The 15,374-nt window shown below is 43.7% G+C and overlaps 1 protein-coding gene across 1 annotated transcript in view; it reads right to left on the bottom strand.

The window, feature by feature from the left end:
* Positions 1 to 13,479: 13,479 nt before the first annotated feature.
* Positions 13,480 to 15,374, bottom strand: part of ttc27 (tetratricopeptide repeat domain 27) — a 149,632-nt gene continuing 147,737 nt past the window's right edge. The window contains 2 exon segments of the mRNA XM_061788963.1: positions 13,480 to 15,145; positions 15,148 to 15,232. Of these exon segments, the coding sequence (XP_061644947.1) occupies positions 15,108 to 15,145; positions 15,148 to 15,232 (123 nt within the window). The 3' untranslated portion in view covers positions 13,480 to 15,107.

Genomic DNA, 15,374 nt, shown 5'->3' with positions numbered 1-15,374 from the left:
TCTCAATTGGTTTCAAAGAAAAAAAATAAGTTCTGCCGAAGGTGGGAGTTAAAATTCCTTCTGACAGGGGATTCTGATAGACGTTTCCAGCTGAACCTTACAATAAGTTTGGGCCTGCAAGGTCGGACCGGCATCTTCCCGCACCAACTAAGCCAACAAACCACCAGGTGGTGATCAGTTGGCAGCTCCGCCCCTCTCTTCACCCAAGTGTCCAAGACATGCGGCCGCAAGTCTGATGACGTAACCACAAAGTTGATCATCGAACTGCGGCCTAGGGTGTCCTGGTGCCAAGTGCACATATGTACACCCTTATGGTTGACCATGGTGTTCGTTATGGATAACATAGTCCAATAACAGAACACCACTCCGGTTCTGATTGGGGGTTCGTTCCTCCCAATCACGCCCTTCCAGGTCTCGCTGTTATTGTCCACGTGAGCATTGAAGTCCCCCAGCAGAACGATGGAGTCATCAGCGGGAGCGCGCTCCAGCACCCGCTCCGAGGACTCAAAAAAGGGTGGGTACTCTGAACTGCTGTTTGCTGCATACGCACAAACAACAGTTAGGACCCATCCCCCCACCCAAAAGTGGAGGGAGGCTACCCTTTCATCCACCGGGGTGAAACCCAATGTACAGGTGCTGAGCCGGGGGGCAATAAGTATGCCCACACCTGCTCGGCGCCTCTCACCATAGGCAACTCCAGAGTGGAAGAGAGTCCAACCCCTCTCGAGAGGACTGGTACCAGAGCACAAGCTGTGTGTGGAGGTGAGCCCGACTATATCTAGTCGGAACTTCTCGACCTCGCACACCAGCTTGGGCTCCTTACCTGCCAGAGAGGTGACGTTCCATGTCCCTAGAGCCAGCTTCTGTAGCCAGGGATCGCCACGCCAAGGTCCTTACCTTCGGCCACCGCCTAGCTCACACTGCACCCTATGGCCCCTCCCACAGGTGGTGAGCCCATGGGAAGGGGGAGCCACGTTACCTATTCAGGCTGTGCCCGGCCAGGCCCCATGGGTGCAGGCCCAGCCACCAGGCGCTCTCCTTCGAGCCCCACCTCCAGGCCTGGCTCAAGAGGGGGGCCCCCGATGACCCACATCTGGGCGAGGGAAAACGAGATCCATTATTTGTTGTCATCATAAGGGGTCTTTGTGCCGTACTCTGTCTGGTCCCTCACCTAGGACCTGTTTGTCATGGGTGACCATGCCAGTGGCATAAAGCCCCAGACAACTTAGCTCCTAGGATCATGGGGACACACAAACACCTCAACCACGATAAGGTGGCGCCTCTAGGACGGGATGCCGTCGAGCTGAAGATAGAGCCTTTTTGGCCTGTGGGACTCCTGGGGTTGTCATGAACGGAACAAAGGATAGGACCCAAAACTGCACCACTCCAAAACAAATGGACAGTTTAAAAAAAGAGAGGTTTAATATACGGGCAGAGGTCGGTACACAGGCAGACAATCCAAAAAAGGCAACAGTATCATGTAAACATGAGGGAAAAAGGCGAGGTCGATAATCAGAACAGGGTCTAGTCTTACTGTGAGTCTTTGACGTGGAAACAAGGAATGCTGGAACGCGACGACATGGTACAACGAACTGGCGACGAGAAAGAATGAGACACGAGGTTAAAGGGGTAATTAGGGTGAACGAGGCACAGGTGGTGAAGATGCTCTCAGGAGCAGGTGTGTGTGAAACAGGGCGAAGACAAAAACCGGAACACACACCCATGACAGAGGCAGCTGATGGTTACCGCCTGGCCAAGCAGAATGCAGCTTTGGTGGTCACTGATGCAAAAACTTGAGCATGGAAGGAGTTCGGTGAGGCCACGGAGAAAGACTTCCTGACAGCTTTGAGGAAATTCTGGTCTACCATCGGCATCTCAGGAGGGGGAAGGAGTGCACCACCAACTCTGTGTTTATTGAGGATGAAGCTGTGCTCACCTCCACTCCAGACATGAGTAGCTGGGATGAATACTTCGAAGACCTCCTCAATTCCACTGACATGCCTTCCCATGAGGAAGCAGAGTCTGGGGTCACTAAGGTGGGCTCTCCTATCTCTGGGGTTGAGGTCACCAAGGTGGTTAAAAGGTTCCTCAGTGGCAAGGCCCCAGGGGTGGATGAGATTCGCCAGGAGTTCCTAAAGGTTGTGGATGTTGTGGGGCTGTCCTGGTTGACACGCCTCTGCAACATCGCGTGAACATCTGGGACAGTGCCTCTGGATTGGCAGAGTGGTGTGGTGGTCCCCCTTTTTAAGAAGGGGTCCGGAAGGTGTGTCCCAACTACAGGGGGATCACACTCCTCAGCCTCCCTGGTAAGGTCTATTCAAGGGTGCTGAAGAGGAGGGTCCGTCAGGGAGTCGAATCTCAGATTCCTGTTAATTGCGTGCAGGAATCTCCTTCTCCGACTTAACAGCAGAGCCTTCGTTTGCCTTGTGCCACACATTAACGCCACAAAATCAGTCATGACTGAAAGTGTCGCTGAGCAAACTAGTTACATAGACTTGTCTTTAAATTTGCTGAACACATAGAGTGGAACCTCGATTTAACTGACTCCGATTTAACAGACTTCAGCTTTAACGGACAGAACCTAGTGTCCAGTTGGAACTTGAAATCACCCCTTTCATGCACCAGTGAGGTAAGTTTGGATAAACTTTCAAAACCTTTTAAACATTGAACTTTTTTATATATATATATTTACAATAATTTTGTACTTTACTGAATCTTTTTAGCCCATGGAAAAGTAATTTTTTTTTTTTACTGTACTGTTGTTTTAAGGCCACAAAAAAAGTGCTTCAATTTAACACAGTCTGATTTAACGGACGACACCTGGGACGTTACGTTAGTTGCTTCTCTCCCACTATATAAGAACTTGAACTTCCCAGTGACATAGTTGGGTGACTGTTAGTCATATTTGATTTACAGTTAACAGTTGAGTGTGGCGTGGTTTCAGCGTATTGAGCAGCCACACCCACAGCATTTGAAATCGAGACAGTGAGACAACTGCTTGATTATTAAATTTTTTTTTTACAATTTTCAAGCCTTATTTTATCTACTGCACGTCCATCCGTTTTCATTTTCCATACCGTTTATACTCACTGGGGTCGCGGGTGTGCTTAAGCCTATCACAGCTGACTTCGGGCGAGAGGCGCTGAACTGGTCGCCAACCAATTGCAGGGCCACATAAACAAACAACCATTCACACTGGCATTCATACCTACGGGCAATTTCGAGTCTTCAATTAACCTACCATGCATGTTTTTGGGATGTGGGAGGAAACCGGAGTACCACCCGGAGAAAACCCATGCAGGCACAGGGAGAGCATGCAAACTCCACACAAGCAAGGCCGGATTTGAACCTGGGTCCTCAGAACTGCTAACCAGTCTTCCATCGATCGCCCCTAGTGCACGTCAATATTTTTAATAGTCCAGGTTTGGCAGGTTTGTTACCAACACTTTTGACATTTATGTTTGCTTTACAGGGTGTTTCAAAGCTGGAATATATGTGTTAGATAATATAGAAAATATGTGTTAGAGCCTTGTTCCCAAGTAATAACATGTCTGATGATGTGCTTTCGTCAAAATAACAATTATGTCACACTTTACACACCCTATTTCTATTGCTCCAATCAAGTGGCCTTAAAACACCAGTACAGTAAAAAAAAAAAAAAAACAATAATAATAATAATAAATTCACAGTAGAAACTTTGCCATTGAAGAATATTATATTTATTTGCCTTCAAAAAGTCCTGAGTTGCTTGGCCCTACGTTGAGGGTCGTTGTCCATATGCAATGCGCATCTAATCAGTTTTGTAACGGAATGTGAGCAGAGTGTATAGTTGGATACACCTCAGTTAATCTTGTTACTTCTGTCAGTAGTCACCCATCAATAAACACCAGTGCACCAACCAACCGGGCCAGGTCCTGAGGCAGAACCACTTTCCTGAAGGTGCTTGTATGCGGCGCTTAATCTCTTTAAATAGACTCTTATACTGTCTTCATTACCATTGTAAAGCACCATAATATGTGATAAATGTTTCCCACTCGACATCCATTGCAGCCTGGTCATCCTGAAAGGGGGATCCCTCCATCTGTGGTCCGATCTCAAGGTTTCTTCTTTTCTCCCCAAATGGGGTTTTGAGTTTTTCCTTGCCCGATTGGGGGGTTTACGTCAGGGGATGTTGTCAATCTTTGTCAACTGTGGGCCTGTGAAGCCCTTTGAGACTCTTTTGTGATTAAGGGCTATACAAATACACTTGACTTTTGTCCACACTATAACATTGCTTCTACCCTGTTTGGCACAATGTGGTATGCTTTGGATCCTGTTCTTTTTGTTTTGCTTTTGCATACTTTTCTGTTCCCATAATTCTGACACAAGTTGGCATTGGTTTCATCTGTCAAAAAAAATTTGATTCAAGGAACATAGGAGGCCCTACCCTTTGTTTGACATGTTCCTGGGCGTGAGTCTTAACAGTGGTTTGCATTTTGTTGTAAGCCCTCTTTATTTACAGTCATAGAAGTATCTTTTGAATGTAAATTTTGACAATAACATGCCCACTTTAAAAATGTGGACAATATAATGTTTAAAAAATAGCTTGTAGCTATGTACCTCATTTCAAAAGTCTCTTTGTGATATCATTTGACATCATTAAATAGTATTTATCTTTAAAGAGTCCTGCAGTCTAAACTGTAGCTTCTTCTTAAAATTGCCAGTTTATTTCCAGTCCCACCCGGGAACATCACAAAGGATCTTTGATGTCTCATGTTTGGGACATGATGTCTTTTTTGTGACTAGTATGGAGAAAAGGCCTTTGTATTTAGATGTTACCAAATAGGAAATCCAGTACACTGACACTTTTATTCAGTTGGGTGACCGGAAAATGCACAAAGGTGATTCAAGGAAGAAGGCCTTACAAGCGTTTCTTTTCAAAAGTGATAGTGTGGGAGATTCCTCTGAAGAAGAGATCCCAGAGGAGATTGAATATAATGAAAAGCTGTCAGCTTCCTTCAGTTCGAAAGACTCACCCACTCACACAAGTGAGAAACATGAAGAAAATGAGAGGTCTTGGCATAAGGACATCCTTGAGGCAGAAAGGAAAGCAAAATCAGCTTTTCGTAATGCTTTAGAGAAGGAAAAACACAATAATTATCTGCTGAGAAAAGGTTTAAAACGAGAGCAAAACTCTAACTCTGAGCTGGCAAGAACACTAAAGAATGAGAAAGCAAAGAACCATGGTCTTCGTATTGAAATGGAGCTTATGACAAAACACGTGGACGATCTTTGTAAGATGCTAGAAAGAAAACAGTGTGGCTACACAAAGGTTATGGGCAAACTGCGTAAAATGACAGCGAAACACGAAAAAGACAAGAAGGCAATAGAGATGCTTAAGAAGGATTTGGAGGCAACTTTACATCAGCACAAAAAACAAATAGCAGAGTTGGAGAAAGTAGCATGTGATCAGGTCCAGAAATTGAAAGATCAGGTCACCAAGATGCAGGAAGAAATTGTGGAAAAGGACTGTGAAATTACATCCTTGCTCCTCAATAGTCAGATTCTTCAACAGGATATTGATGCTAAGGGGGCGACTGTTTCCACCCTGCAGGAGAAAGTCAGCCAACTGGCCTCTGAGAGCATAGCACTGCGACGTGATCTTAAGATGGCTCTGAATCAGAGGCAGATTTCTCTTAAAGAACTTGAGGTGACCAAAGAGACTTCCAGCACCAACCGGGGGATTGGTGAGAAGGAGAAGGCCTGTTTTCAAAGAGTGTACAGAAAGTTGCAAACACAAAGCAAAATGCTCTCAGAGAGGACCAAGGCTTTAGACAAGAGTCTTGCTACTGAGAAGTGTTTGAGAGTCTCCCTAAAGAAAGAACAGGAGGATGTTAAGAAGATGCTTTTGCAACACGAGACGCAGGTCAAGGCCATAAAGGTCTTGAGTTATGAACAAAAAGAAGCCTTTGCAGCCTCTGACTGCCTACAGAGCCGTTTTCACTCACTGAGGATGGAGAATTCATGTATCATGGCCAAGTACAAGGCTTTGGAGACAGAATACGACAGACTGAGGTCTCAGTACCACTCCATCTCAGAGCCTTGTGAAGAACTTGAGTCAAAGAACAACGACCTTGTCTTTGAGAATCAAGCAGTCAAAGCCAAGCTCCGTGACGTGGTGGACCAACTCAGACAGTGTAAGCTGGAATGTAGCAGGAGTCAGACACAACTTCAAAAGGCTCTCAGAGAGGAGAAGGAAAGATGTTCAGAGTTCGAGCAGAGAGCCGAGCAGGCTGCCGACGCTCTCCAGAAGCAGAGGAGCATCTTTGAGAAGCACAGTGGAGAGCTCGAGAATGCTTTGACCAAACAGCTACAACTCATGGATGAAAAGCAGACTCTGAGTGCAGCTTTACAGAATGCTTTAGACGGCAACTTGAGGCTGAAGGAACAACAAGAGGAGGAAGCTGCTTTTCACTTCCAAAAGCTCAGTGATGCCGAATTTAAGCTGCAGCAAGAGAAACGTTTCGTGGAGGGGTGCAGAGAGGCTCTTTACCAGCTACAAGAGGCACACACAGATGTTGCCAGCAAACACATTGACCTCAACTCAAAATATCAGGAAGTTCTAAAACTTCAAAGAGCCTTGCAGGTTAGACATGAGAGGTTATGCTATACAAAAGGTAATGCCAGACCAGAAATGAGTCTACCTTTAGTTCACGATAATTGGTGGGCTGTAGCATATGCAATGGACTCCGGTATGGTCAATCCTGACATAGCAGTACCCCATTCGATGAGTTTAAAAAATCTGCCTACTTCATTGTGAAATTTTTAAAAAAATGCTGTTGCTCAATGGTGTTTTGGGAGTTAGAGTAAATCCTCAGTGCAGCAGATGTCCACCTTTTATGACATGCACTCCTAGAAAACTTTTAATAGGGTGGAGAAGCGGCTCAGAAAATGGATGGATGGAAATTCCTGTGGTGCTCATTAACTTCCTAGTTATTATATTTTTGTTGTTTACCACAATACAGTGGAACCTCAGTTTATGAAGAATTCGGTTTATGAACAACTTTTTTTAAAAGAAAAATTACCTCGAGTTACACACATGGCTGCAGAATTCTCAGACCATTGTGCTGTTTCTCGTGCCGCATAAACAACATTGACTGTGCTGTTATCTTTGTTTTTACCCTAAAATTGCCGCCACATTGCACAATGCAATACAAAAGCTTCACTGTATTTAGGGCTAGCAGTAGCCACAGTGAACATAAACATTACTGTACCCAAAATGACTAAGGCACTGTACAGTGATTTGCTATCCACTGTTATTTCATCATTACAAACTGTGTTTTCACCTCTTTCTGTGTTGCACAAAATGATCAAAATCAGGTAAATAACACGTCATTCTGCGGCTGAAACGGATTCATTGCATTTCCAATCATTTCAATGCGAAATATTGCCTCAGTTGGCGAATGTTTCAGATTAAATTAAATTCATATCCCGAGGTTACACTGCATATAATGTAAATAAAGTATTTGTTCCATTATCTAACTAATTAGATTCAAGTACAGGGTGTTTACAGTTTCCAATGGTCATGAAACACGTTTTGAGGTTACGAACTGCTTGCAATGAATGAAGGGTAGTTTGCTCAGTGACGTAAGAATATGTCATCACACGTCACAAGAAGGCACAGCTGTACTTTATATATATATATATATATATATATATATATATATATATATATATATATATATTTATGCCCAAGAAGTGTTTTACGACTGTACAGTGAACCCCCGCATAGTTGTGGTTCGACATTTGTAAGTTCAGATAGTCGCCGTATTTGTGCTCAGGCCAAAGCAATAAAAGTATTACTTTGGTGCCATCTTCGTGTAAAGGAACTATGTTGAAGTGACTCAAGGAGCTTTGTTTAGACAAAAATAGTCCTTTTGCACCATCTTGGTGCTAAAGAACTATGTTTAAGTGAGTTTTGGAGTTTCCTAAGACAAAATATCTACTTTTTTGCCATCTTGTGGCATCTATGGGCAAGTACCAACCTTTTAAGGCGGTCACAATTAGTGATCCCTCGTTTTTCGCGGTTAATGGGGACCAGAACCCCCCGTGAAAGGTGAAAAACCGCTAAGTAGGATTTGCACCCCCCCTAGGAATTTTCGTGTATGTGGGTACCAGAATGTTTTAAATATCTAAACAGTATTCATATGTTACATATTTGAGACAAAGATTACAACAGTACACGTATTTACTTAAATCTTTAATTATAAAACCTTATACAGTAATTAACATTCCTCAACATTGCCTTCTGAGAGAGGCGAAGAGGCTTGAGTTGGTGGCGGAGGAGAGGCTCTCACTTGTCTCGTAGAGGCTTTAGGTTTCACTCGGAGACTTTGGCTGGAGGCGCTGATGGTGTAGCTGGGGCTTTACCTTGGAGAAAAACATGGTGATGGGTAGTTGTTGTCTTTGTTTTTTCTTTTGCTTCAAAATTCCCCTGTACAAGGACATAACCCCGTCTCTTATTACGCGGAGTTACCACACGTTTCGCTTCCTTATTGAAGCAGTTTGGCGGATGTTTGCTGCCTCTTTCTTGATGTACTGCACTGTAGATTCATTCACGCCACAGTGGCGTGCGACAGATGCATAACTTCTGCCCTCTTTGATCATATCTAAAAGTTTCACTTTTTCGCTGATGGTCATCATCTTCTTCTTCCTCTTGGGCGCCCCGGAGGAAGCTTTCGCAGGGGTACAGCGCTTAGGCGGCATTGTAAGGGCTTAACTAATCAAAAAAATTTATCACGAACACAACACTAAGATACAGTATGCGAGACAGTCAACAGCGTAGACGAGACACAACAAGAGAAGATGCTGGGTGAGGCTGCGATGATGCGCAGGCAATCAGCTCACGGGATAAATCCACTCGTGCTCTCATTGGTCGATGTTGCGCCGGGAACCAATCACGCGCCTTGTATGAGTGGCCGTGGCATGTACGGTACAGTACAGGCATGAACAAAGCCTCAGAGTCAACTCACCTCTTTGTTTGGCATGCAGGGAAACCTTCTCTCTCGTGCATCAACATGAAACAACGTGTCTTTCCGCATTACAGCTGCTGATATGGCTATATTTTTTCATTTTAATTTTTTTTATGAATTATTGTTTTTTTTTATGAATATTTTGGAAAAACCCGCGAAGCACTGAAGCCGCAAAACGTGAAGCGCTAAGTGGCGAGGGCAAATTTTACCTTTTTGCGGGCATCGCTATCCTCTGCATATAGTACTGTAATTATGACTTTACTACTCCTACTACAAAAAAATTGGGTTACATCGCTGCCTATACTGTAGTTCACATATTGTACTGAGCAGGCACACACTTTACTATGTTACAACAAGGTCCATTTATGGTTTCATGGTTATAGTCACATTTCCGAATTCCATTACTAGTACACTTCAGGAGTGGCATCACACACAAAACCAAAAAGTCAAAGAATAAGCAAAACACTTTTCTGAGTTTAAGTCTCACAAGATTTGATAATGGCTTGCGTTATGCCACGCATGATAATTAGTGAGACAATAAATATTTTACAATTTCATTTGCTGTATGTAGGTTCAATAACCAGGAAGGCCACATTGCTTGTGCTTATGCTGTTCATGGAAGAAAACTCCTATCCATCCATCCATTTTCTGAGCCGCTTCTCCTCACTAGGGTCGCGGGCGTGCTGGAGCCTATCCCAGCTGTCATCGGGCAGGAGGCGGGGTACACCCTGAACTGGTTGCCAGCCAATCGCAGGGCACATAGAAACAAACAACCATTCGCACTCACAGTCATGCCTAGGGGCAATTTAGAGTCTCCAATTAATGCATGTTTTTGGGATGTGGGAGGAAACCGGAGTGCCCGGAGAAAACCCACGCAGGCACGGGGAGAACATGCAAACTCCACACAGGCGGGGACGGGGATTGAACCCCGCACCTCAGAACTGTGAGGCTGACGCTCTAACCAGTCGGCCACCGTGCCGCCGGAAGAAAACTTCAACTGAAATAATATATATTATTTAAAAAATATATGCAACAATGAGAATTGCTCAAATTCTTCTGCCTGGTCACATTTGCATGGCCAGTTCATAGGTCTCAATCATAAATGCCCAGTGGGCCAATGAAAAATGTACATATGCCACTCACCATAATTTTTTATCCAGTACAATCCAACAATTCTAAACTAGGTGGCAAATATGTTTTCGAGTCCATCCAACCGGCTGAACTTCATCCAAAAAGTATTCCGTGTCGTGTTCAGTTGATTAGTGTTTCTTCTTTTCCTTTCGGCTTGTCCCATTAGGGGTCGTCACAGCGCGTCATCCTTTTCCATGTAAGCCTATCTCCTGCATCCTCCTCTCGAACACCAACTGCCCTCATGTCTTCCCTCACGACATCCATCAACCTTCTCTTTGGTCTTCCTCTAGCTCTCTTGCCTGGCACCTCCATCCTCATCATCCTTCTACCAATATACTCACTATTTCTCCTATGGATGTGTCCAAACCGTCGAAGTCTGCTCTCTCTAACTTTGTCTCCAAAACATCAAACCTTGGCTGTCCCTCTGATGAGCCCATTTCTAATTTTATCCAACCTGGTCACTATGAGAGCGAACCTCAACATCTTCATTTCCGCCACCTACAACTCTGCTTCCTGTTGTCTCTTCAGTGCCACTGTCTCTAATCCGTACATCATGGCTGGCCTCACCACTGTTTTATAAACGAGCAGAGACTCTTCTGTCACATAACACACCTGACACCTTCCTCCACCCGTTCCAACCTGCTTGGACCCGTTTCTTCACTGATGCAGTCCCACGTCCACCTTAAATTCGTCTGTCACACCAACAGCACACCTCACCGCTGTTCTGCTGCCCTCGTACATGTCCTGTATTATTCTAACATAGTTCTCTGCCATTCCCGACTTCCGCGTACAGTACCACAGTTCCTCTCTGGGTACTCTGTCATATGCTTTCTCTAGATCTACAAAGACACAATGCAGCTCCTTCTGACCTTCTCTGTACTTTTCCATCAACATCCTCAAGGCAAATAATGCATCTGTGGTACTCTTTCTAGGCATGAAACCATATTGTTGCTCGCAAATACTCACTTCTGTCCCGAGTTTAGCCTCCACTACTCTTTCCCATAACTTCATTGTGTGGCTCATCAACTTTATTCCTCTATAGTTCCCACAGATCTGCACATCACCTTTGTTCTTAAAAATGGGCACCAGTACACTTTTCCTCCATTCCTCAGGCATCTTCTCACGCACTAAAATTCTATTGAACAAGCTGGCCAAAAACTCCACAGCCACCTCTCCTAGATGCTTCCATACCTCCACAGGAATGTCATCAGGACCAACTGCCTTTCCATTTTTCATCCTCTTTAATGCCTTTCTAACTTCCCCCTTACTAATCATTGCCACTTCCTGGTCCGCCTCTTCTACTCTCCCTTCTCTCTCATTTTCCTCATTCATCAACTCCTTGAAGTATTCTTTCCATCTAGCTAGCACACTGCTGGCACCAGTCAACATATTTCCATCTCTATCCTTAATTACTCTATCTCTCTGTCTGGCCAGCCTGTATAGATCATTTTCTCCTTCTTTAGTGTCCAACCTGCCATACATGTCATCATATGCCTCTTGTTTGGCCTTTTCCACCTCTACCTTTGTCCTGTGTCGCATCTCAATGTATTCCTTTCGCCTCTCCTCGGTCCTCTCGGTTTCTCACTTCTTCTTAGCTAACCTTTTTCCTTGTATGATTTCCTGTACTGTGAGGTTCCACCACCAAGTCTCCTTCTCTCCTTTCCTGCCAGAAGATACACCAAGTACTCTCCTGCCTGCCTCTCTGATCACCTTGGCTGCAGTGGTCCAGTCTTCTGGAAGCTCCTCCCGTCCACCGAGAGCCTGTCTCACCTCTTCCCGAAAAGCTGCACAACACTCGTCCTGTCTCAGCTTCCACCACATGGTTCTCCTCTGCCTTTGTCTTCCTAATCTTTCTCCCCACCACCAGAGTCATCTTACACACCCCCATCCTATGCTGTCTAGCCACACTCTCCCCTACCACTACCTTACAGTCAGTAACCTCCTTCAGATTACATCGTCTGCATAAAATGTAATCCACCTGCGTGCTTCTACCTCCGCTCTTGTAGGTCACCCTATGTTCGTGCCTCTTCTGGAAAAAAGTGTTCACTACAGCCATTTGCATCCTTGTTGCAAAGTCTACCACCATCTGTCCCTCCAAGTTCCTTTCCTGGATTCCGTACTTACCCATCACTTCTTCATCACCCTTATTTCCTTCACCAACATGTCCATTACAAACATTCCGACTCTCTCTCTGTCTGTGATGCTCAGAACGACTTCGTCTAGCTCCTTCCAGAATTTCTCTTTCACCTCTACGTCACATCCTACCTGTGGGGCATAGCCACTAATCACATTACACATAACACCCTCAATTTGAAATTTCAGCCTCATCACTCGATCTGATACTCTTTTCACCTCCAAGACATTCTTAGCCAACTCCATTTCTCTTACCATCTACACCATGGTAAAATAATTTAAACCCTGCCCCTAAACCTCTAGCCTTACTGCCTTTCCACCTGGTCTCCTGGACACACAATATATCAACCTTTGTCCTAATCATCATGTCAACCAACTCCTGACATTTTCCTGTCATAGTCCCAACATTCAAAGTCCCCACATTCAGTCCTAGGCTCTGTGCTTGTGTCTTCTCTTTCTGCCAAAAAACCTGCTTTCCACCTCTTCTTCTTTGACTTCGACCCACAGTACCTGAATTTCCAACGGCGCCCTGCAGGTTGACGGCGCCGGACGTTGTTAACCCGGGCCACGACCTTCTTCTTTGGATTAACGCTCATATTTGTTTGGTAAAGTTTTAAGCCGGATGCCCTTCCTGACGCAACCCTCTGCATTTATCCGGGCTTGGAATCGGCCTACAGTTTGCACTGACTTGTGCCCCCCATAGGGCTGCATTTTCAGTTGATTAGTGTTTGAACAAGATAATTAGAGTAACTAAAGGCTGGGAAGGGGGGGCTATGACAATGGCTGGATGTTAAGGTTTGTGATTTAACTATTAGTGCTCTCTAGAGGTCTGGACTTGGAATGCTGCTACCTGACCGATTCAAGCAACCTTAATTCACCTGTAACTCACCTTCACAACTGTGGTTAAATTGACACCCACTTGTCTGCTTGACTCTCCGTGGTACATTAGGCTTTGGTCTTCTCTTCAATCTTGGCTAACACTGCACACAATCTGTTCCTTCATCTTTGCTGGAAACCAGTACGCCTCTGTTGCTCTACCTTAGAAATCAATTGGTTGAATCGAGACTCCTCTTTCCTCCGTGGTACTACGATGAAACCAGCCCCCTTCTTTCAGAACAGTCAAAAAAATCGCCATCTCACGTGAAAACATCAGGGTTCACTTCAAAACACTGCTTTTTGAAGCGGATAACTAAGCGACAACATATTTAGACTGTGAAATGCATTTATTAAAAGTCACTTTGGACAAAGGCAAACATACATATAAGGAGCTCCTAGTCACGTAGCCCTCCAATCACAACAATAGATCACAGAAAATGGCAAAGAGCAGTAAGCAAATAAGGAAATCTCAAAAACAGTTGGTCGATGCTTTGATGTACAGTATATTTTGAAAGTGTGCTGTTGCTTTCACAACAGATGCTCCCAAAATAAACGGAAAAGTCTTATGGCACATGCATAATAAATGTGATGTAATCATCACAAAAATAGTATATATCATCTAGGGGACCTGACTATATAAATACAATGTGGGCAAGTTCAACAAAATTTGTGGGTCAGAACCTTTTTTTTTTTTTTCCTTATATCTGGGCAGCGGTGTAATATGTGCTCAGTGTTTTCAAGTTAAATTCAAAAGGTGTGAAGAGGTTCATTGTCCACTTTCTGATCAATTTCCGCAAAAGACGATACATTGATTAAAGAGTAATTAATTGTCTTTTGTGACTTAACTTAGCCAAAAGAGCGTAACTAGCATTTTAACAATATATGCAGTGGCTATAAGTCTACACACCTCTGTTCAAATGCCTAGTTTTTGGGATATAATAAAATGAGACCAAGGAAAATCATTTCAAAACTTTTTCCACCCTTAATGTGACCTATAAATGTACAACTCAATTGGAACGAAAATGAAAGCTTTGATAGCGTGAGTGAAAATTAACTCCAGATATATTTATATTGGTCTTTTTTTATATCACAAAGTTGCTATTTTATAGCCATTGTATGTCAAACAGCTGGATTTTTTTGTGGCTACTCGAGACAGTTTTAGTCATGTCAGTCAACAAACATTCTTATGGGTGAAAAAATAAACCCCATGTTACATACACTATATAAAAATACTTTTTTTTACCTCAGTCCGAAATGAAATCAGACTTCATATTTTAGGTCTATTAGGATTATCAAAATGATTATTAATAATAATCATTGATATTCTACTTTTGGTAATCCTAATTGATCTAAAACAAGAAACGTTTAGTGTGATTCCATGTAAGAAGGCGAGGGGGGAAAAAAGCGTGTCTTTTTATATAGTGTTTGTAAACTTCTGATTTCAACTGTACTTGTATTCAATCTTGGACTGAAATATATCAATCCATCCATCCATTTTCGAAAGCACTCGTGGGTGACTATGGCCGATCCGAGCTGACTTTGGGAGAGAGGCGGGATATACTCTGGAATGGTTGCTAGTCAATTGCGGGGGACACACAGTAATAGACAAGCATTTACACTGACATTCAGATCTACAGACAAATTAGTCTTCAATTAACCTTAACATGCATGATTTTGGAAGGTGAGAGGACGCTTAAGAACGTGGAAAAAACCCACACAAGCACAGGGAGAACATGCCAGCTCTACACAGAGATGTTCCAACCGAGAGGCAGTCGTGCTAACCACTACAACATCTCACTGTTTTAATAACATATCATAGTTATTAATTGGACTGATTACAAGGCTTTCAAATTCATAATCCACGTTTTATAGTTGCGGTTTTCACATTTGTACAATCTACAGATTAAGGAGGAAAAAAAGAGCTGTGAAGCTAGTGAGACTTCTTTGTATTGGTGTTCACGATGATTTGCCACGTAGTTCTCCACACAGCTCTGCAGTTCCGCAACAAGCTGCTCTAGAACAGCAACATCATCTTGCAGCTCACCATGGATCTCGCCAGAAGCCACGTCGGTGTGCATTTGCTGGTAGACAGTAAGAGAACATTCAAACAATCCATGAAGGGGGATACAATGAATAATATAAGACTATACAGTACATCGAAGCTGTGGCAGATTAACATATTTAAAACAACTTCAGAGCATTTACAGTGAAACAATTCAACAT

The sequence above is a fragment of the Phyllopteryx taeniolatus genome, chromosome 11, assembly GCF_024500385.1.
Source record: "Phyllopteryx taeniolatus isolate TA_2022b chromosome 11, UOR_Ptae_1.2, whole genome shotgun sequence".
NCBI classification, from domain to species: Eukaryota; Metazoa; Chordata; class Actinopteri; order Syngnathiformes; family Syngnathidae; genus Phyllopteryx; species Phyllopteryx taeniolatus.
This window is presented reverse-complemented; position numbering and strand designations above follow the sequence as displayed.